The sequence below is a fragment of the Leptopilina boulardi genome, unplaced genomic scaffold (genome assembly GCF_019393585.1).
Source record: "Leptopilina boulardi isolate dan_hultmark-lab unplaced genomic scaffold, ZJU_Lbou_2.1 LbouV2_90, whole genome shotgun sequence".
Taxonomy (NCBI): domain Eukaryota; kingdom Metazoa; phylum Arthropoda; class Insecta; order Hymenoptera; family Figitidae; genus Leptopilina; species Leptopilina boulardi.
This window is the reverse complement of record NW_026138039.1, coordinates 452,960-477,004: the sequence shown is the minus strand read 5'-3', so window position 1 is coordinate 477,004 and position 24,045 is coordinate 452,960. Positions and strand designations below refer to the sequence as shown.

The window sequence follows — 24,045 nt, the reverse complement described above, 5'->3', positions numbered from 1 at the left end:
GATGCCAATTATTGTCAACCAATAATTAGCCAATATTAAAAATTTTAATAATAATTTAAAAAATCAATAATTAAAAAATTTTTTATTATTTTTTAATAGTTATTATTATTATTTTATTTTTAATAATTAAATTAAAATAAAAAAATGGTCATCAAAGTATTAGGGAAACCATTTCTTCCAAAAAAGAATTTGTCTCAAATCCAATAAATAGGAGAGACATCGGGCAGAAAAAAAATTTCGATCACTGCTTATATACCAATCTAATGGCACCTCAACTGCGAGAAACAGTTATGATGTTCACCCTCCCTGTGGCGTTGAGCGAACTAAAGTCCAGAGCTGACCCATCAGCTCAGTGCGAAAACATTTGAAAAATTTGTTTTTATTAGATATTTCATTTTATTTTAAATATGACAAATAATTAACTTAATAAATAATTAATGTCATAAATAATTATTAATAACATAATGTAATGGAACACTAGCGCCACTGATTGTGTTAAACTCAGCTAGACAGTCAGCCATTGTAAAAGTTTTAAAAATAAGGAGCAATGTATTTTTTGGGTTATGTTCAACGTACTTCAAATTTTTCCCACTGTTTACATACTTCCCACGAGAGCGCTTGTGGTCCATAACGTATTTTCATGACACTAAGCGGTTACCAAAATTTGGTCCACTTTTAATGTACGTCGTTCGGTCTCCTTATACTATACTCCATGGATTAAACCTTTCATTTCTCGCTGGGTAGTAAGGTTACATTTAAAGGTTGTATTAAGCTTACATGTGTTAATAAAAGAGTAAGAGAGCATTCAATATATAATTAACTGATATTTATTTAACATAATAAAGTACATTATTATAATAGAAGATTGACACGTGTTAGTCATCACAGACCGCTGAGTTGAACTAAACTCTCCAATATAACGCGCATGACAATATGATGACACACACAATCCCCAAATATAAATGTATATAATCAACAACATGTAAAGGTTGTATTAAGCTTTCTCAATAAGGTTGTGGTTAGCTTACGTAGTAAGGTTATAGTAAGCTTACTATAAGGTTATTCTAAGCTTGGTGCAAGGTTACTGTAAGGTTAGAATTATTATTCAAATACAAAATATAATTATATCAAAATATATATTATAATACAAATTTTTTACAAATTATTATATATTTAGTAAAGTATAGTAACGTATAGTAACGTTAAAATAACGTTATGTCACAAATGATAAAAGATACGCTGAATAAAACACAGCCTCTTTAGCACCAGGCTCCATATAATTTCCTTAACATCTGAAAAAATGCAGTTTAAAATAAAATTCTCGTAAATTTGAATTTTCTTTTAAGTGTATATTTTTAATTTTTTTTAAAAATAAAAACATTTCTTTTAAAATTTTTTATCTAGGTTAAGCACAGACATTTTTAAAATCAAAACTGCTAGGTAATAACATTTCTTCGTAAATTCAACAACGAAAGATCAATTTGTAAGGTTCTTAATATTATAAATATGTTTATCTAATTTTTTTGAAAACTGTTTGAAAATGCGTTATTATAAATATATTTGTGTTCATTTAATTTAAAGTTTCATTTACCTTTACCATTTTTAATTAGTTATTTTTGTGTTAATTTTAATTCACTGAATCATTTACAATTAATATTTTTTTAAATATTATTTCAATATTAAAAAAATTTATTTCCGCTAAAAATTTAACGAAAATGTAATTTAAATATTTAGGCAATTTTTAAGCTAAAATTTTAATAAAGATTTAATTCAAATATTCAGGCAATTTTTAAGCTAAAATTTTAATAAAGATTTAATTTAAATTTTCAAGCAAACTTTATATTAAACTTTTACCGAATATTTAATTTAAATGTTCAGGCAACTTTCGCGCTAAAACTTGACCGAATATTTAATTTAAATGTTCAGGCAACTTTCGCGCTACAACTTGACCGAATATTTAATTTAAATGTTCAGGCAACTTTCGCGCTAAAACTTGACCGAAAATTTAATTCAAAGATTCAGGAAACTTTTACGCTAAACATTTACTCAAATGCGGACATTTAAATCTTTACACAACCTGTACTAAGCTTTACGGTAAACTTTTCCAAGTTGGCATGCACAACTTTAATAAAGGTTTAGGAAAGTTAAAGTGCTGTGTGGGAGGGTTTGTGGAAAACAATTTACTGTGCATTCGTAGGTGTCAGAAAACTACTGCGCACGAGTAATTTGTTAGTTAATTTATGAATTATATTTATGCTTAGATAGCAACCTTACAGTAACCTTACACCAAGCTTAGAATATCCTTACAGTAAGCTCACAATATTTACTTATCATAACCTTACCGCGTAAGCTTAATACAACCTTTACATGCAAGCTTACTACAACCTTTAAATGTAACCTTACTATAACCTTTACATGTACCTTACTATCAGGGTGGCAATTTAAAGTCCACCGTAAGTTTACTATAGGCTTACGATGTAACCTTACAATCCATACACACAATAATACGATAACCTTACAGCAGTATATTGTGCTGTGTGGGATCAGTTTTATTTTTATTGATTATCAAGTTTTCTTCGGCTAGGGGACTGTTTATAAACTGCGTAGCCTATTAGGGAGGGGGAGTGTCAGCGAAATTCTTTATTAGTCTACGTGGGAAGAGGGGGACTCTAACAACGTAGTTAAAAAAACTAAAAGTAATTCGTTTCCCTCTTTTAAAATCGAGCGGGTAGTTTGAAGTTCTAAAAAAAATTGAAAGGAAATTAAAAAAAATTATCTTTAAATTAAAAATTTTGTTTGTTTGTTGATTTTAATATTTAAAAAAATTAAATATTTCATTCAGATTTTTTTTTCATTTTTTTTTTCAATTGACTTACTTGTAATGTGGGTATAGTTAAATATACAGTAAAAATTCATTTTGAAAAAAACTACGTTCTACACGAGGGAGGGGGCAAAAGTCTACGTTGGGCAGTCATCGATTGCGTCCTGTAAGGGGAAGTTGCATACCCCCACTCTACCCGCCGGGCCATAAACACGGAGCTCGAGGGACGCATGCACCGCGGGGGGCCTGACCGACGTTCTCGGGCCTAATGACATTTTCTATTTATGGCCCTTAATGAGTTTTTCCAAAAAAAATAAAAAAATTTTAAATATTAACAATTTTTAATTTTTTTTAACATATTCTTATTCCTCGTAATTTCACGATTACGAGCATATGTTGTTCGAATTAAAAATGTTAATATTAAAAATGTTTATAATTATTATTAAATAATATTACATTTAATTGTTTCTTAATTTAATTATACTGTTTAAAAAACAGTATAAATTAACAAACATTTTCCTTCACACTTACAGGCTTAGGACTGGCAGCATTTCACTTATTCGTGAAGGCTGGCGTGTTTAAAAAATGTGTGTTTATTTATACAAAACAGAAAATCAGAACTTTTAAAAAATTTGCTTGTAAGCCAGTATAATATAAAAGCTTTGAAAGCTTTATTAAAATATATTTGGTTTTATTTAATACATATTTGACTTGTAATGAATGTAAATTTTTATAATAATATAGAGGCCAGTCCTAAGCCTGCGAGTGTGAAGGGAAAATGTTTGTTAATTTATACTGTTTTTTAAACAGTATAATTAAATTAAGAAACAATTAAATGTAATATTATTTAATAATAATTATAAACATTTTAAATATTAACATTTTTAATTCGAACGACATATGCTCGTAATCGTGAAATTACGAGGAATCAGAATATGTTAAAAAAAATTAAAAATTGTTAATATTTAAAATTTTTTTATTTTTTTGGAAAAACTCATTAAGGGCCATAAATAGAAAATGTCATTAGGCCCGAGAACGTCGCTTAGGCCCCCCGCGGTGCATGCGTCCCTCGAGCTCCGTGTTTATGGCCCGGCGGGTAGAGTGGGGGTATGCAACTTCCCCTTACAGGACGCAATCGATGATCGCCCCCCACTCTATAGGCCGTTTTTGAAAATTCTTCCACAGCCTTTCCAGATTTAATAGAAGCATTGACATATCCCCGATACTAACAACCCTAGCGGAAAAGCGAGGAATTACAGGTCACGTGGTACATTGTTATATAAGTGTTTGTATATAACTGTCAGTTAGCGTTTTTTTTTTTAAATGTGTTTGAAACGAGTTAATTTTGTGTAATTATAAATAAAAAAGTGAAAAATGAGGCTGCTAAATTGATCAATGAATCAGCATTAACACAGGCAACTTTACTTGATACAAATTATTTTGTATGTTTTTGAATGTTAACAAATACTTGCTGAACTTGTCATTATATTTTGTTTGTTTACATGTAAATATAACCTAAAAAAAAAAATTAAGAAATTTCGTTTCAAACTTATACGGCTACAATGAAACAAAATTAATTATATATTTTTATTATTTTTATATAACTTACGCCAAAATATTGCAATTCCTTTATTATTTCATTATGAAACATAATTGAAAACAAACATTTTAAAAATCTAAATTATATATTCGTGTGTAAATAAGCAAAAACTTACCAATTTTCAAATATATTTTCAAAAAATTTATGTTTTATTTAAAATTTTTGTGTGTAACATTTTTCTTTCTTTTCAAGTTAAGTCAAATAGTTTTTTTTCTTTCTTTACACTTTTTCTAAAATTATTATATATCACTTTACACTGTTTACTATTGAGAACAGCTGTCACTAGGTGCAGCCATATTTTGAAAACTTCTAAGTACACCGCTTTTCCGCTAGAGGCGTCATAATCGGAGATATGTAATTTCGGATTTATTCTCATGCAAGGGGCCTATATGCTTAACAAGCAGTGAGTGCTCCTTATACTACTTCATGGTATCTACGTAGTTTATGAACGTTTCCTAGTGGCCTCCAAGTAAAATATTGCAAATGCTGTTAAATTATTAAAATTATTAGCTCATGTAAATAGTTTTATTCCTTTTAATTAAATTTTTGATGTACTTTTTTCAATAAATTGATATTATCCCTGTTGAAAATCCCTGTACAAGATCTTGCACAAGATTTTGATCAAGTAAATATATTTAATATTTGTATACAAGACTTTACAGCTGCGCAATAATTTTTTAGCATGCACGAGTAAAAGTACTAATGATTGTAAATTATTAAAATCTCAAATTTAAAAAAAATTTTTAAATGAACTTGTACAAGAACATGTACGGTTTCATGTGTAAGTACTTGTACATGAACCTGCACAAAAATATGTACAAGAACATGTATATTTTCTTGTATACAAATATTAAATATATTTACTTGTTCAAAATCTTGTGCAAGATATCCCAGTGTGCACGTTATGTAACTGTTATAGAACAGTTCTGGAACTGTGTTCTAGATCTGTTCTGCAACAGTTGTTCTGCCTCTGTTCTATAAGGAAGATGTAACATTTGTTCTAGAACATTTGTGCTTAATTAGTTCTAGAATTTTTAAGTAACGTTGTTGCTGCAGCGTTCTAGAACAGTGTTACAAAAATGTAACATAATAGATCTATCACTGTATTTTAGATTTGTTCTCTATCTGTTCTGAAACAAATATGTAACGAACAGATGTTTTATAAATGTGGTACTACTATATAGAGTGGCTCAAGACTTGTTCTTTTTTATTATAGAACAGTTACAGAACTGTTCTGTAACTTTGCACACTGGGATTGTACAAGTTCTCGTACGAGAACTTGTTCCAAATTATGGTGCCGAAATTGTACAAGATCCTGTACATGTTCTCGCCAGAACAGGTACAAGTTCAGCTGCTGAACATGTACATTTTCTTGTACAAGGATTTTCAATAGGTTTTTCAATTTTTTTTTATAATGTATCATATTTACCGAAAATTGTAACCTTTTATTTTCCTTTATGTTTTATTAATTTAAAAATATAAAAGTACAAAAAAGTACTAAATTTTTTTAAAAAAAGGAAAGATTTAGGATAATTTTTTTTATAAATATCGCGATTTTAAATCAGTGGTAAACTTGCACACATTGTGAAATGCAGGTTTTTTCTTAAATTAAACTAATAAAATGAAGTCAAAAGTATTTTAAGTCAACTTAGACCCACTTCTTTACTACTCATTACTTTTTTTTTGATTAGTTATTTTTTATTTTCTATAAAAAACGCTAAGGTAATTTTTTGAGCGCAGCTCAAGGAAGATGCATTACGGAAAGAATTGCATGCCACGAGATTAGCATTGATCAAGCAAGTCTGTCATCACACAACTGATAATGACCGGATTGACGATATAGTAAGTAAAATTAATGTTACGAAATTATTTCTTGTAAAGATACAACATTTTTCTTGTGGAAAATATAGTTTTTTAATTGACATAACTTTTGACATTTTGACTTTTACTATATTTATGAAATGTAAGAAAAATCATTGTAAAATTAGGTACAAAAAGTTGTTTTTAAATAGGGTTCTTTGCCGGATTCTGTGGAAAGTGCTGGAGATCATGGAGAATCGTTACCTTCAGACATGTCCTGGGAAGCAGTGGAGGAATTGGCACCGGCACCAACTCTTTGGGTACCTGATCACGCTGTTGATCATTGCATGGGTTGTGGGATCGAGTTTTGGCTTGGAAGACGTAGACATCACTGCAGGTAGTTGTCATGTGAAATTTAAGAAATTATATCTTTTTATATTAAATATATTCATTGATTCTTTTGTTAAAATTATACCTAATGTTTCAATTGTATAAGCTCTAGGTCCAAATAAAACAAATTCAAATTGTTTGCAATCGTTTCGACGACAATTGATGACCACAATATTCCGTGGGGAAGTTGGCAATTCTCACTTAAGGGGGAAAACTCGTGTAAATGCACGTTATTTCAGGAATATTTTTTAAAAAACTGGTAAAGTTTATTGAATTAAAGTAAAGCATACCTTAAAGTACACAATATAAGCTTTATAAAAAAAATTTTTTTTATTAAAAAATATTACAAAATGGCGGTGTTACAGACGTTTAAAGTTGCATCTTTGATTTTGCGCGGTGCAGCCTACAGGTCACAAATCTCAACTGAAATTAAAAATCAAAATTTTTACCGTTAAAATATACAAATACGCTTTGTATGATGGAGAGAAAACTAAAAAATTTTTTTTTGTAAATTTGGGACCATTTTGAAAAAAAATCAATTTTTTTTATAAACAATGTTCAAAAACAATTGTTAAAATTTTTTTAAAAAAAAAAAAGCTCGTCATGCAATAGCCAGTAAGATAAAGAAGATTTGTGGTAAGTTTGATTAAAATCCGTTAAAAATTGGCTGAGTTACATTGCGCGGCGCGCGAAAAAACATGTTTCGAGAAAAACGCGTATAAAGTTTTCGATACATAAAAGTTGTGTTTTAACTATTGCCTTAAAGACGTTATGTATTCGAAAATAACTATTGCACTAAAACAAAGATTTACTATCACTTGCTTATGGTGCTTGCTAATGACAATTAATAAAATTATATTGACAAGAAACCGAAAAATAGAGGGATCTCGTGCCCATAGTTAGCTGCATTTGGTAGCATCTGAAGTGCTAAACTTATGTTTACTATAGACATTCATACATTTAATTATAGATTAGTAATGTAGGATCATATTCTACAGATAGTAAACTGATTTTTAAAGCAAAAAAAAGTAAAATTTTTTTTTACACGAGTATCCCCCCTTAATTAAATTTAAAAATTGGAAAATTCGCTAAACCATCAAAACCCAATTGCTATTTTAAAAGCATTAATTGCTTTATTTCTACCCTACTGAAAATTCTCATGTAGGATCTTATATAGGATCTCACATAAATTCATATATTTAAATCCACATAAAATCCTATGTGTCATGTAAGAATCTATATAGGATCTTATGAAAAATCATATAGGAAATTGAGACATGATTTGAAGTAGGATTCGATGTAAATTCTTATAAACGTACTCTTAAGTAATCCTATATAAAATTCTATATAGGATCCTATATAGAAGGATGTAAGAATTCATTATATAGGAATTTATGTGGGATGTCATGTGTGGATTTCACTGTTTTATTTGTCCATCTAAGATACCAAGTCCGAAATTATATGAGAAATTATGTAGGAAATTATATAGGAAATTATATAGGAAATTATATGGGAAATTCCAATATACATGTAGATCATCATAGTTCCACTCTTACGCTACCGGATGGTGATACATTTTTTTCTCACAATTGAGATCAGTCTTGAATACTATAAAAGCTGAGACTCTAAGTTAGAAGGTGTATTGCAAAGCACAATTTTTTTTCTTTTCAGATGAATTGCAGTAATATTTGATTTTTAATTAAATAATTTTTAATTTTTATAAATTGCCGTCTGCCAACTGAAAATTCCTATATGAAATTCTATATTGTTTCCTTTATATAATTCTATGTGAAATCTTAGATATAGATATTTCAGAATCTACATGAAATCCTATGATTTCTTATGTTCAAATCAATCATATATATGATCCCACGTGAGGATTTTTAATATGATTTCATGTCAGATTTTTTGTAATAATTTTTTTATTCAAGAATCGAAAAAAGATTTGATGTATGATTTGATATAGGAAAATTTCTGGTTAAGGATTGAGCAGTGAATTTTAGTCTGTTTTTTAATGTGAAAACACGAAGGAAATTGACATAAGAAATTGAAGGAAAAAATGGGACCAGAAAAAATTGTAGGATTTCACATAGGAATTAACATAATTTATTACTTAAGAATACGTTTATAAGAATTTACATCGAATCCCACTTCAAATCATGTTTCAATTTCCTATATGATTTTTCATAAGATCCTATATAGTTTCTTACATGACACATACGATTTCATGTGGATTTAAATATATGAATTTATGTGAGATCCTATATAAGATCATACATGAGAATTTTCAGTAGGGTAACCTTTTTTATTTTTTTGGACATTATTTTTTGGAATTTAATGTATTTGAATTGGAATTTTAATTTTTAAGTTGAACTACATGGAAAAAAGGTTATTTTGCCAGCTGTAGAAACTTAGGAAAAAAGCATATAAATAATTTAGATAATTGTTTTTATTAATATTTGTTGAAAATAGTGTGCGAAGCCGAGGTCTTTGCTGGTCGGGCATCAACAAAATTTGCAAGAAATAAAAAACATGCAAAAAAAAAAGGAAAAAGGGGTGAAGTTCCGAAAGCGTCTCACCTCCGATCTTAATGAAACTTGGTATACTATAGTATTTTGGTGCCCTGATTACGAAAATGATAGTGAAAATTGGTGCAAATGTGATTATCATGGTAAAAACAATAAAAAAACACCATAAAATCGTGGTTTTTTCGATTATCTCGTAAAAACCCTAAAGTTTCGAAAAATGATTCAAATAAAAGTTGTAGGTCTCAAAAAAGCACACATTTTATGTTGTATGAATTTTTTAACAAAAGAGGTTATTTCTCGAGAAAAATCCAAAAAACCATAAAACATCATGTACATTAACGGAAAAAACAGTGCACATCATAATTACTGAAAAATTTGGTACTTGAAATTAAATAACCGCTTACATAGAATTGCGTAAACTGCTAGTGTGGATTTTTCTCAAAAAATAACCACTTTTGGTAAAAAATTCGTACAACGTAATATGTGTCTTTTTTTGAGACCTAAAACTTATATTTGGAACATTTTTCGAAATTTTGCGTTTTTTACGAGGTAATCGCAAAAAACCATGATTTTATGGTGTTTTTTATGGTTTTTACCATGATAATCACATTTGCGCCAATTTTCACTATCATTTTCGTAATCAGGGCACCAAAATACGTTAATATACCAAGTTTCATTAAGATCGGAGGTGAGACACTTTCGGAATTATATCCGGAAAAATTAATAATCAAATGTGAGAAATGTACGGAGGAATAGTAAGGAGACCGATCTCTGCGTTTGAAAATGTCAGAAAAACATGTACGATAAGTGCCAGGTTCAGTGCATTGTACTCAACTACCAAAGTAGCTGAGCATGCGCATTGGACCTCAATTTTGACAGATGAAAAGTGTGGTTATGCGATATACATATATGTCACAAAAAAAATCTTAGTGTTCAGTGTTTATTTCAGAAATTTTATTTACCATTGCGATATTGTATCTCCAAAATCTTGTTTAAGTATATAAAATAAACATTAATAATAATTATTAAAATAATAACCATGAAGTAGTATAAGGAGCACTCACTGCTTGTTAAGCATATAGGCCCCTTGCATGAGAATAAATCCGAAATTACATATCTCCGATTATGACGCCTCTAGCGGAAAAGCGGTGTACTTAGAAGTTTTCAAAATATGGTTGCGCCTAGTGACAGCTATTCTCATATAGTAAACAGTGTAAAGTGATATATAATAATTTTAGAAAAAGTGTACAAATTTTTAATCTCAATAAAACTATTTGACTTGACTTGTAAAGAAAGAAAAAAGTTACACACAAAAATTTTAAATAAAACAAATTTTTTGAAAAAAATTTTTTTTTCAAAATATATTTGAAAATTGGTAAGTTTTTGCTTATTTATATACTAATATATAATTTAGATTTTTAAAATATTTGTTTTCAATTATATGTTTCATAATGAAATAATAAAGGAATTGCAATAATTTGTTGTAAGTTATATAAAAATAAAAAAAATAATAAAAATATAAATAATTATTTTTCATTGTAGCCGTATATATTTCAAACGAAATTTCTCAATTTTTTTTTATTTTTAGGTTATATTTACATGTAATCAAACAAAATTTAATGACAAGTTCAGCAAGTATTTTGTTAACATTCAAATATATACAAAATAATTTGTATCAAGTAAAGTTGCCTGTGTTAATGCTGATTCATTGATCAATTTAGCAGTTTCATTTTTCACTTTTTTTATTTATAATTACACAAAAGTAACTCGCATCAAACACATTTCAAAAAAAAAAAAAAAAAAAAACGCCAACTGACTGTTATACACAAACACTTATACAACAATGTACCACGTGACCTGTAATTCTTCGCTTTTCCGCTAGGGTTGTTAGTATCGGGGATATGTAAATGCTTCTATTAAATCTGGAAAGGCTGGGGAAGAATTTTCAAAAACTGCCTATAGAGTGAGTGCTCCTTATATTACTTCATGATAATAACATAACAATAACACATAACCCCTTCATCACAACACGCATGGAAGACTTGAGAAATATACGTCAGCCAGATCTCACTCGCACACTTTTTGCGAGAAAAAGAGACAGCACATGGCTAATGCGCATGCTCAGCTACTTTGGTGGTTGAGTAGAATGCAGTGAAACTGGCATTTATCGTGCATGTTTTTCTGACATTTTCAGAAGCGCTACTACAGCAAGATCGGTCTCCTTACTATTCCTCCGTGGAGAAATGTAATCTTTCTGCCAAAGGATCTAACCACCTGTATATATTTATGCTATTAACCCCCAAGAAGTCTCTTTTTACATGGAGATTTTGTCGTTGTATTTGTTAAGTTTATTTGAAGGGTAGAATGACAAAAGGGGTCAAGCGCCAATTCACTGTTTTTACAGGAAGTAAAAAAAACATTTTTAAAAATTTTGCAGGTCATTTAAAAAAAAACTGAGAAAACCGTTTCGATATATTAGTATGTTTTAATAAATAATAAACAACAATTTGTTGAAATAAACCTACATATTAACGATAAAATTAAAAAAAAACTGTGGTGCCTTGAGGTTATATCAACTGCGCACATTTTCTTTAAGCATTAATTATAAAAAAAATATACAGTTTGAAGAAAAACTAGAAAATTAGTTTCTTTCTATGGAATCGACGAAATGAATAGAAAAAAAAATTCCTTTAAAAAATTGTTTGTTTTCAAGAAAATTACGAATTAATTGCTTGCTTTGGAATTGAGCAATACTTTCATCTTTAAATTCAATTGTTCACTTAGTATAACCATAAAAATATTCAAAAATTAATAACAAAATGTTTTTAAAATTGTTTAAAAACTGATTTAAATACGCAATAAAAAAGGAAATCCTTCTACTAAAATGTGTAAATGAATTTTCTTGATTTTTTTATGCAAAAACCTCATTTTCGATAAATTGGCGTTTGACCCCTTTTGTCATTCTACCCTTCATTTATTTAAACAATTTAAATTGTCGTGACAAAATCTAAAACATCACAAATGGCCGTAACAAGTCCTACGACAAATCTTCCATGTGAAATTAAAATCGAAAAATAATTTTTAAGCCGGAAAAACTTGTTGCCTTGCTATATTTCGTCTCTTCAGTATTTAAAAATTTATTTAAACAATTTAAATTGCTATGACAAAATCTAAAACATCAAAAATGGACTTAACAAATACAACGACATTCATGTAAGAACCCTATTGAAAAAAAACACGCATAATTGTACGTATAATAATACGTATAATTATACGTATTATTATACGTATAATTATGCGTATAATTATACGTATTATTATACGTATAATTATACGTATTATTATAGGTACAATTATACGTATAATAAGACATACGAATTTGAAACAAGAATTATACGTATAATTATACGTATAATAATACGTATAATTAATTATACGTATAATAATACGTATAATTATACGTATTATTATACGTATAATTATAATTCTATTAAAAATAGAATAATAGAATAGAATAATTAGTAGCAAAATTACGCTGGAAATTTTTAGAAATTTTAAAATGCAAATTAAATTTCACGAAAAAAAATATCGTCGAATGTCAATTCAAGCAGTCACCCATCCAAGTACTAACCGCGTCCAGTGTTGCTTAACTTCCGTGATCTGATGAGAACTTGTTCTTTCGCCTTGGTGTTTCCGCTGTCTTGTCTTGATTAATAACTTTGTCGTATAAGTATTGTATCGCACCTAACCTCACTTTTAGTGATACTTATACGACAAAGTTATTAATCAAGACAAGACAGCGGAAACACCAAGGCGAAAGAACAAGTTCTCATCAGATCACGGAAGTTAAGTAACGTTGGACGCGGTTAGTACTTGGATGGGTGACTGCTTGAATTGACATTCGACGATATTTTTTTTCGTGAAATTTAATTTGCATTTTAAAATTTCTAAAAATTTCCAGCGCAATTTTGCTACTAATTATTCTATTCTATTATTCTATTTTTAATAGAATTATAATTATACGTATAATAATACGTATAATTATATGTATTATTATACGTATTATTATACGTATTATTATACGTGTCTATATTTTATAATATTTAAGTATATATTAATAAACAAAAATATATCCCTATTGAAAAAAAACACGTACAATTATACGTATAATTATTCGTATTATTATACGTATAATTATACGTATAATTCTTGTTTCAAATTCGTATGTCTTATTATACGTATAATTATACGTATAATAATACGTATAATTATACGTATTATTATACGTACAATTATACGTGTTTTTTTTCAATAGGGAAGAGACGAAATCCAACAAGACAGATGGTTTTTCAAGTTTACAAATTATTTTTTGATTTTAATTTCACATGGAAATTTTGTCGTTAGACTTGTTTTAATTATTTGTGATGTTTTGGAGTTTGTCGTGGCAATTTAAATTGTTTAAATAAATATGTAAATACTGAGGAGACGAAATCTAGCAAGACAAATGGTTTTTCCGGTTGAAAAATTATTTGCCGGCTTTAATTTCACATGTAGATTTTGTCGTTGGACATGTTACGTCCATTTTTGATGTTGCGGATTTTATCGTAGCAATTTAAATTTTATTTATTTACTGCTGTTACGAAATCTTGTAAGACAGAAGGTTTTTTCGGTTTAAAAAGTTTATTTTTTGCTTTAATTTCGCAGGGAGATTTTGTCTTTAGACATATGGCTAGAATTTTTTTTAAATGATTCGAGTTCTATATAGTATAGCTTTTTTTCTTCGGAAAATGATTCCCTAAAACTTAACTTTGGAGACTTTCAAATATGCCAGCCGTTTGACAAATATGTTTAAGAAAATCGTAATTTATTTTTTAAACAATTCTTTTCTTTATTTTTTTAATGTGAATTTGATTTTGTCGTAATCATGTAAGGATGCAAATAAATTTTTTGTACAAGATTAAAGTGGTTTTTCTTAAATATTCGTTATTTAAATAAAAATAATTATTTTTACGAGAAAATTTTTATTGCTGAATTTTCATAAGAGATTTTTAGTTGATTTAGGGTGAACTTGATTTTGTCGTTAACATTAAATGAGAAATAAAATTTTTTAAACAACTTGATAGTTTTTTTTAAATATTGGTTTTTTAATAAAAATTAGTTTGTTGATGGGGGAGGGGTTTAAATTAATCTTACGTATTATTACTGAACGCCCCTGGCTCAACTATTTTATGATGACTTTGATTTTCTCGCATACCTTTTTAAATTGGTATTATATGATTTGATCAAGTTTAATGTGTAATTTTGCAAATAAATTTTCCTTTTTTTCGTGTCCCTTAAATTTTTAATTATATATTACTTACTTTATTCAAGTGGTATTGATTTATAAATAATAAATTTAAAAGAAAAATTTTTTAATTTTTGACTTTTTTGAAAATAAACTATTGGGTTGTGTTATGGCAAAAAAACGGGAAATTCCAGTCAAGAGCAATTATATAAATATTGACAGTTAAGCGAAGTAGAGTGGGTGTTTCGCTAAGTTTATATAAAGTTAGCGAAACATCTTATATATAACAAAAATATAAGAGCGACAAAATTTTTTTTTCCACAACTAATTAAGGGCCATCCATAAATTACGTTGCGCTTGAAGAGGAGGGGGCGTCAAGGATTTGCAATATTCAATAGAAAAAATAGCGCTAATGTTGGCAAAATGTGCAACATAGGGGGGAGTCGAAAATGGTGAAAAATAGTGCAACATAATTTATGGATGGCCTCTTAGCGACTAAAGAACGTCAAATTTTGAGCTATATAAGACTTTTGCATTTTGAAGTTATTTCGCTAAGTTGATGCACATGTTTATTATAGTTATACAGTTGACAGAAGGAAAGAAGTTATTTAGTTGAAAAATTAAAAAAAGAGAAAAAACACTCGTTCAACTGCATTATATTTATACATAAATGTGAAAAATAATTTAGTTATGAGGTTATTATCAGCCTATGTCATAAATGAGCTTCTACAATAGGTCCAAGAGTCAAGTACAACTACAAGTCGCTTGTACTGAGATGCACGCGCAATGTATTCTCAATTGTCACTTTTTTCAATCACCTTAATTACTCATAATTAATTAGTTTTAATTACTAATTATTAATTAATTATCTGGGTCAGTCCAGCGAAAATCATCTAGACCCGGTTGCTCGATGATTTTATAAACACGTGAAATTAATATATAATAAATTTGATGACAATTTGATGATCATTTGAGACTTTATATTGCCAAATATGCCTTATTTTTTTTTAAATAATTTTTTTTAAAAGTCATTAGATGACAAGGTTAGAAATGTTAGCGTTTTAAACACACGTAAATTCCCGCGTAAGTGCATAATGGCGGTTGTTCGAATCTGCCCGATCAACCGGTCAATTCAGTGTGTGTGCGTCAGTGTGCGTTAAGGCATGGTAGGAGCGAGATGCTTTGAGCGAGGTGCGATTTGTGCGTTTATTCAAGTTATTACTTTGTGCGTTTTAATTCGTTTGACTTATCTTAAATATCTTTTGTTACTTAAGTTTTATTAATCTTTAAATAAACATAAATTACTTATTCTTATACTAAACTCTAGACTCTTATTTCGTTAATCCCGTCCGCGTTCGAAATCACGGTTCGTAAACGTTTCTTAGAATTTAAGGTCTTTAACATTCAGAAGTGGGATACATAAAGGAGACTTTTATTTTCTCGTGACGTGTAAGTGATCCTATTATTGTCAACACACTATAATTATACGCTTGTAAAAAAAAAAAAAAAAAAAAAAATCCATCTCGAGCTGATATCGGACATTCGACGCGTTTAGACCTGATCGTGACGTGTGAACATCACATCGAAAAGATGTCGGACCACTCAAATGAGGAGGAGAACGTCACCGAACAACAATTTGATCATTTTCATGCCCAAGTCCAGAATAACAATGGTTTGATAAACCCTGCAAATTATTCTACGCCTTTGAACAGACCATCATTGAATGTGTTAGTTCAAAATCGTTTATCATTTGGACGTGGTAGAGGTGCATGGTCGCCATCTTTAAATCGTGTAGCCGAGGATACCCGACGACCAGGCGATACTATCCGATTACCGACTGACGATTACCGTCGTTCAGAGGATGATTCTTTTCTACCAGGAGATGGCGCGAGAAATCTTAGTCAACAAAATTTACAAGTTCGTCAAGATCTTATTTCCCCTCCAAACCAACAAAGACACAATGCAGGCAGACCCGACGATCACCTGTCAAATAATGATGTACATAACCTCATTTTACATTTACTCGAGGACGGAAGAAGAAGGGATCAGATGATGTTACAAATGTGCGACAGATTAACGAACAATTCCATTTCTCATAACACTCGTGATCCAATTCCCAGTTACCACATTATGCCAGATTTGAGTAGTAGCATCGAAAATTATTCTGGTGAAGTGGAAACGTCAAAAGCAAAAGAATGGATTAAATCACTCGAAAGTATGAAACTTCTTCACCATTGGCCAGATAATTTTGCACTCGAAACAGCAAGATCTCATCTGAAGGACGGCGCTTTGGATTGGTTCCGTTTAAACAATGCACATCTTTATACTTGGACCGAATTTTGCCAAGCTTTCAAAAAATCTTTTGTAGTGACTGAAACTTTAACCGTCAAGTGGAAAAAAATGTCTGATCGAGTTCAAGAGAAAAATGAGATTTTAACAACTTATTTTTTCAACAAAGTGAAATTGTGCAGTGATTTGAAGTTATCTTTTCCCGAAGTTAAGGAACAAGTTTTAATCGGTTTGTGGTCCCGCGATTTATGTTCAGCTATGGCAGCACGCACACATTCGGACAACGAGGATTTGTTGCACGACATGATTGCTAACGAAAGACTGAACGAGCAACGACGTGTTAGAATCAAAACTTCAATGGAAAGTTCCAAGTTGTCTTCCGATAAGAAGCCATGGACTACATCTTCTCACAATGTTGACAAAAGTGAACCGCAGACCAGCAACGACTCTTCCAAAACTAAGCTAGTCAACAATCCGGATAAACGACCTCCTATAAAAAACGAAGATGGCGAATTCATGTGTTACAACTGTCATCTGTTCGGACACATTTCCAAAAATTGCCCTGAGCCTTCGAGAGCGGAGACATGCAGCAAGTGTGGAACAAAAGGCCACACTCAGAGACATTGCATTAATGCTACAGAAAATCCGGTAAAACCCATCATTAATCAGGTAAACACTGTAATGTCAGACAATTCTGTTCACAAATATATCAAACAAGTAATCGTTGATGAAATCAAACTTTCAGCCTTGATTGACCCTGGTGCAGCAGAATGTACAATTAAAGCCACAGCAGTAATTAAACATAACTTTAACGTCACTCGAGAGGATGTCATACTAAAAAGTTTTGGACCCGAGCACTTCACCAACCATTGTCCTGGATTCGTCAAATGCAATCTGTCAATTGATGGCGTCGAAGTTCCGGAAGTTAGACTCATAATTGTTCCTGATAATTTCCAAGCTTTAGATGTTTTAGTTGGAAGATCTTTCACCGATTCAACTTATGTGGATTATCACAAGGTTGGCGATACTCTTGTGTTCGAGACAAGTGAATTCGAAAAATTTTCCAAATTACCAGTGTCAAACCATGCAGTTGAAAATTTGGTACTTGAAGAGAGCGTTATTCTTCCACCAAATTCAATCAATTTCATCAGTGTTCTGTCTTCAAGCAACTCAATGCAGATTCCAGTTATGAATTTCAACACCGAACCGAAATCCATTGCTCAAGGAACAGTGATCGAACGTGCAGAAGTTTCCCCTCTTCCAGACCTTCACATTCTAAACGCCATTCGAGAACCAATCACCGAAGAAGACATCATTTTCGAAGTCAATCTACCGAGGGAAGTAATAGAAGATCTGATAGGTATTTTAAATTTTTTTCGTGCCGCTATTGCTAAAAATTTAAGTGAACTAGGTTGTACGAATCTTATCGAAATGGACATTGAAATAAAACCAGGTTGTGCCCCTCCTTTTCGGAAACCGATACCTGCGAGCGATGCAGAACGAGTTAAGATGAGAAATATTATTGGCGAGTATAGAAAACTTGGATTTATTCAAGACACAAATTCTAAGTATGCTTGTTCTTTATTTTTAGTTAACAGAAAAAATGGCGAACCTCGTGTCGTTGCGGATTATAGACCTGTAAATAAACAAACAGTGAGAATTCACTTTCCTCTTCCAAGTATTGATGATCAATTGTCAAAAATCGGCGAGTGCATTTTATTCATTGTTCTTGATCTTGCCCTAGGTTACATGCAGGTCCCTCTGTCAGCTGCTGCGCGAGAAAAAACTGCTTTTATAACCCCGGACGAGACAGGAGAGTTCACTCGCATGATGTTCGGCCTAATGAATGCTCCATTTTATTTTTCTAAATTGATGTATCGAGTTTTAGGACCCTTACGAGACCACAACGTACTTTTTTACTTGGACGACATTTTAATTCTGGGAAAAAGTTGGGCTGACTTACGGAAAAAGTTCATTATGGTCATGCAAGCTCTTCTCGATGCTGGCCTAACGATTAATTTAAAGAAATGTCATTTTTTAAAATCGTCGGTTACGTATCTCGGTTTTGAAATTTCGTCTGAAGGAATCAAACCCGGTGCCGATAAACTTCGAGCCATCGCGGAATTCCCAGTTCCTTGTGACATTCACAAAGTTCGACAATTTCTTGGTCTTTGTAGCTTTTTCAGACGTTTCGTACCTAAATTTGCAGTAATCGCTTCTCCATTATACGATTTACTAAAGTCTAATAACAGTTATAAATGGACTGACATCGAAGAAAATGCCTTTCGCGAATTGATTAGACATTTGACTTCTGATCCGATTTTGCAACCTTTTTGTCCTGATCGCGAAACAGAGCTTCATACCGATGCAAGCGCGTTGGGTCTTGGAGCAATGTTAATGCAACGTTCCAGTGATGGAAAATTGCACCTTGTCTACGCCATCAGCCGTCGTACTAGCGAACCAGAACGAAATTACCACTCTAGTAAGCTTGAGCTTAATGTTATCGTTTGGGCAGTTATCCGTCTAAGAAGTTGGTTGATTAACATTCCATTTAAAATTGTAACCGACTGTAGCGCTCTGTTGTACTTAAATACGCAAAAGACTAAAAACCCCCAAATTGTCAGATGGTCTTTAGCTCTCTCTGAGTTTAATTACGAAATTACCCATCGTCCTGGAACCAAAATGTGTCACGTTGACGCATTGAGTCGAGCGCCCGTTGAGCCTCCCGAATCCGAAGAAGAATGCTGCGATAACGTTCTTGGAATCTTTTCCATTGTTACTCCCGACGACGAGATTACCGTTTTTCAATACTCCGATGAATCGTTGCAAAGAAAACGCGAAATACTTTTAAAACCAGTTAAAGATAGAACAAATCATGAAAAGAGCGAAGTAACCGGATACGAACTAAAAAACTCAATTCTTTACAAACGCGAAAACAACAAATTGCTATATGTGGTACCAAAAACACTTCGAAAAAGTATTGTAATTCGACACCACGATCTTCGAAGTCACGCAGGACTCGACCGTACTGTTTCAAACATTCGCGAACTTTATTATTTTGCGGGAATGAGATCATATGTTCGTCAACACTTACGCTGTTGTATTCAGTGTGTCATTTGTAAGTCAAAAACAGGGAAACCTGCCGGTGTGTTGCATCCAATTCAACCAGGAGAGAGACCGTTTGCTCTCATACACGTCGATCACGTCGGACCTTTTGTAACGGCATTACATCAAAACAAGTTTATTCTTGTCATTACCGATACTCTTACGAAATTTGTAATTCTGTCGGCGACTACTAATACCAAAGCTGTAAATGTGATTAAGGCTTTCGAAAATTTCGTTCTTGACTTTGGCGCTCCGCGTAAAATAATCAGCGATCGTGGAACTTGTTTTACCTCTCATCTTTTCAGCGAATTTTGTAATAAACACGGTATTGAGCACTCTCTAAATTCACCTAGACACCCGCAAGCGAATGGCCTCGTTGAAAGAGTAAACCGCACTCTAATCCCTGCGATTCAAGCAAGTGTCACACAACCTGACGCTAAAGACTGGTCCAAACAATTAAAAAAAGTCCAGCGCGATTTAAATTCTTCTCCGAACAAAGCGACTGGTAAAACTCCGTTTGAATTATTGTACGGCTATATTAATTGTCACGACGAGGGTTTAATGCGTCTTTTAACGGAAGATCGTTATAAAAACCCACACAATTTGCAAGATGATGCTAGAGTTAAAATCGACCAACAGCAAAAGTATTATAAAGCGAGATATGATAAAAGTCATTCGAAAAATGTAAAGTTCGATGTAGGTGACATCGTTTATATGTCAAACGTACCCGAAGTGACAGGCGAATCAACCAAATTACAAAGGAAATTTCGTGGACCACTTGTGATTACAAAAATTTTGTTAGGCGACACTTACGGCGTGGCTGATTTAAATTCCGATTCTAATGTTCGTCGATATGCGTCTACGGCTCACGCAAGCCAATTGAAATTGTGGTATCCACCTGCAATAGAGGACGATTCTTTGTCTTGCGATCCTCAATCCGACGAAGATCAATCTGCGCCTTTTGATTACAATGTTGAATTAAATTCAAATAACGATTTAATTGAAAGTGAACTCGATTCCGACACGTCGATTAATGTACAACCGCGTCGATCTAAAAGAGTTGTAAAACGTCCACAACGTTACGGCGATGTTAACAAGATGTAAATTTATTTTTCTTATATCTTCAAATAAAACTCGAGGACGAGTTATCTGTCAGGATGACCGAATGTTAGCGTTTTAAACACACGTAAATTCCCGCGTAAGTGCATAATGGCGGTTGTTCGAATCTGCCCGATCAACCGGTCAATTCAGTGTGTGTGCGTCAGTGTGCGTTAAGGCATGGTAGGAGCGAGATGCTTTGAGCGAGGTGCGATTTGTGCGTTTATTCAAGTTATTACTTTGTGCGTTTTAATTCGTTTGACTTATCTTAAATATCTTTTGTTACTTAAGTTTTATTAATCTTTAAATAAACATAAATTACTTATTCTTATACTAAACTCTAGACTCTTATTTCGTTAATCCCGTCCGCGTTCGAAATCACGGTTCGTAAACGTTTCTTAGAATTTAAGGTCTCTAACAGAAATATTCAATTTTACAACTACACAGTAAAAGTCGTTGTAAAATGCAAAAAAAGGATAATATGAATTTTTTATGATATATATTCATTTAATATGACTAAATAAATGTAAATTGATCGAAAATTACTCACGTAAGTATTTAAATCGCGTTTTTTTCGTTTTCGCAAAGTGTTAATTCCTTCTTTTTCTTCGGTGAATATCTTCTGTGGAGAAAAATGAAATAATGAAAAACCTTTTGAATCTGGTTTATATTGAATCTAGAAATGCGTGCCAAGAGAAATTCTCGTGGAACCTCGTCTCGTTAATTATTTATTGAATTTTAAAACTGACTTATAATTAACCTGATTTTGATCAGATTTTTGTTTTGACGATTGGAATGAAGTTAATCACTTAAAGTTTCCCATTACAATTTTGAATTTTATTTAAAAATGTTTTCTTTTTTCTTATGAAAATTAAATTTAAAAACATTAATTTATATTTGATAATCATTAATAAAAATATAATAAATCGTTTAATGTGATATAAAATTGAGAATATTTTTTAAGATTACTTTAAACTTAAATACTTATGTAATTTGATTAAATAATATATAAAATAGTAAAATAATAAAACATTTACTTAAAATTTATTAATTAATTAAAACAATTAATAAATTTAAAAAAATTAAATTTTTATTTAAAAGAGAAGCTGTTCATTGTTAACATTTATTATGTTATTTTAATAAATATTTTGGGTGACAGATAATTCTGCCGTACGATGTAAAAACTTAAGTAACCGACATTTTGACGAAAAATGAGTTTTTGGTATCAATGGACTCGTAGGAAAAAACTACATCTGATAGTTATGGTTAAATTTTTTTTAATAATTATTGTTTGTAAAAGATTGTTATTAAAAATCATGGAAACTCCAGAAAATAAAAGAATACGTGATAAAAAGTTAAGGAAAGTACTTTGCGTAGTCCAAAAATCGAACGAGGCATCGAGCACGAATATAAGATTCGAAAGAAAAACTGACACAAAGTCACATCAAGAAAATATTGGTGCTGAATACGTTCAAGTACATTGGTTTTCTTGAATCAATACTATTTTTTTTTAATGTAGGTGGAGCTCATTTTGTGTCTCTCTTCATCTGCATAAAACTTTTTCTTTTTTTTTTAAGAAAATATAATTTGAATTTTTATTCTTCTCAAACTGCAGCAATTTTTTTCACTTAGCTTATAATAAGTAGATGTACCAGGTATTAAAATAAATTTTTAGTTCTTAGTCGTTTTGAATGTTTTTTTTAAAACATATAAAATAAAAAAAATTACATTTATTTTGTTTTTCAAAAAGATTAATTAGAAATATCCAAGTTCATAGTGTAGAAAGTGTAACTGACATAAACTGTTAATAATTAGTTTAAATTTTTGATATTTACTCCTTCTGGAATAAATGAAATAAAATGCAGTGTCGTGTAGGAATAGAAATGCAAGAGCAATGTAATGGACTGGATAATAATAAACCGTTGAAAAGTTTATTTGAATTAAATGATTTTGATCAAAGATTAATAATTCTGAGAACAAATAATCGACTAAACTCTAGAGGTACAATATGTGATTTCCATGAAAATAAATATTTAAAAAAATATATACTAACTTTTTCGGAAAAAAATGCTGTGATCCTTTTAAAATACATGAAAAAAACGTAACAAAAGGTTTACGAGTAGTTACTGAACAGAATGAAAATGTAAAATTTAATTTAATACCCGGTACATCTATTTGCTCGCTATGTAGAAGAAAAATTGCAACAATTGAAAATAAGGAATTTGAAGAAGAAACTGTAACAGATGGAAAAGACTTAGATTTTATTCCTGAAGAAGAAATAGCTGAAAATACTTATTTAGAACTAGGATTGTCTCCTTCAAACATGATTAAATTAAATCAAAATCAAAGAAAACGAAAAATCGAAGACGCGTTAACCAAAAATTTATCTGGAGCTAGACAACAAATTAATGAATCTTTAGGATTAGAACTAGAAACAACCAGTAGTGTTTCAACGTTTAACGACCAACAACTTGCGCAGGATTATTTAGAACTTTTAGAAAAATTAAAAATAAAAATAAAATTGTACACTAAATCAGAAGAAAAAATCAAATTCTTGAGTTGTCAACCCAAATCTTGGCCTATAGCAAAAGTTGCAAAAGAATTTGAAGTTAGTGAATATTTAGTTAAAAAGTCCAGAAAATTGACTGAAGAATATGGTCTTTTTCCAGAAATTGAATATAAGGATAGGACAAGAATCACAGAAGAACAAAAAGAAATTATTAGAAAATTTTATGAAGATGAAGAGAATAGTAGAATGTGCCCCGGCATGAAGGATTACGTTTCAATTCGGAATGAAGAAAGAAGTAAAGAGAAGAAGCAAAAGCGTTTGCTTCATTTTTCTTTGAGAGATGTATTCGATGAATTTAAAAAAATAAATCCTGAAATTGAAACAGGCTTTTCAAGTTTTGCTGCATTGAGACCAAAATGGTGTGTCTTTGCCGGATCATCCGGAACGCACAACGTTTGTGTTTACCAATCGCACGAAAACTTAAAATTACAAATAAAACCGTTGAAAATTTGTCTAGATTACAAGAATTTTTTAAACTATACTGCTTGTGATACTGCAAACGAAGCCTGTATGTTAGGTAATGTTATTTAAATAAATAAGTAAATAAATTAATAAATAAAT

The 24,045-nt window shown here is 30.7% G+C and overlaps 2 protein-coding genes across 4 annotated transcripts in view; both read left to right on the top strand.

Annotated features, from left to right (window-relative positions):
* LOC127290866 (STING ER exit protein) overlaps positions 1-24,045 on the top strand; it is a 254,912-nt gene that overhangs the window by 192,640 nt on the left and 38,227 nt on the right. The window lies entirely within an intron of this gene.
* Positions 1-24,045, top strand: part of LOC127290861 (myotubularin-related protein 3) — a 149,324-nt gene that overhangs the window by 118,175 nt on the left and 7,104 nt on the right. The window contains exons 14-15 of the mRNA XM_051319671.1: positions 6,162-6,263; positions 6,434-6,618. Coding sequence (XP_051175628.1) covers positions 6,162-6,263; positions 6,434-6,618 — 287 coding nt within the window. The remainder of the gene's footprint in view (positions 1-6,161; positions 6,264-6,433; positions 6,619-24,045) is intronic.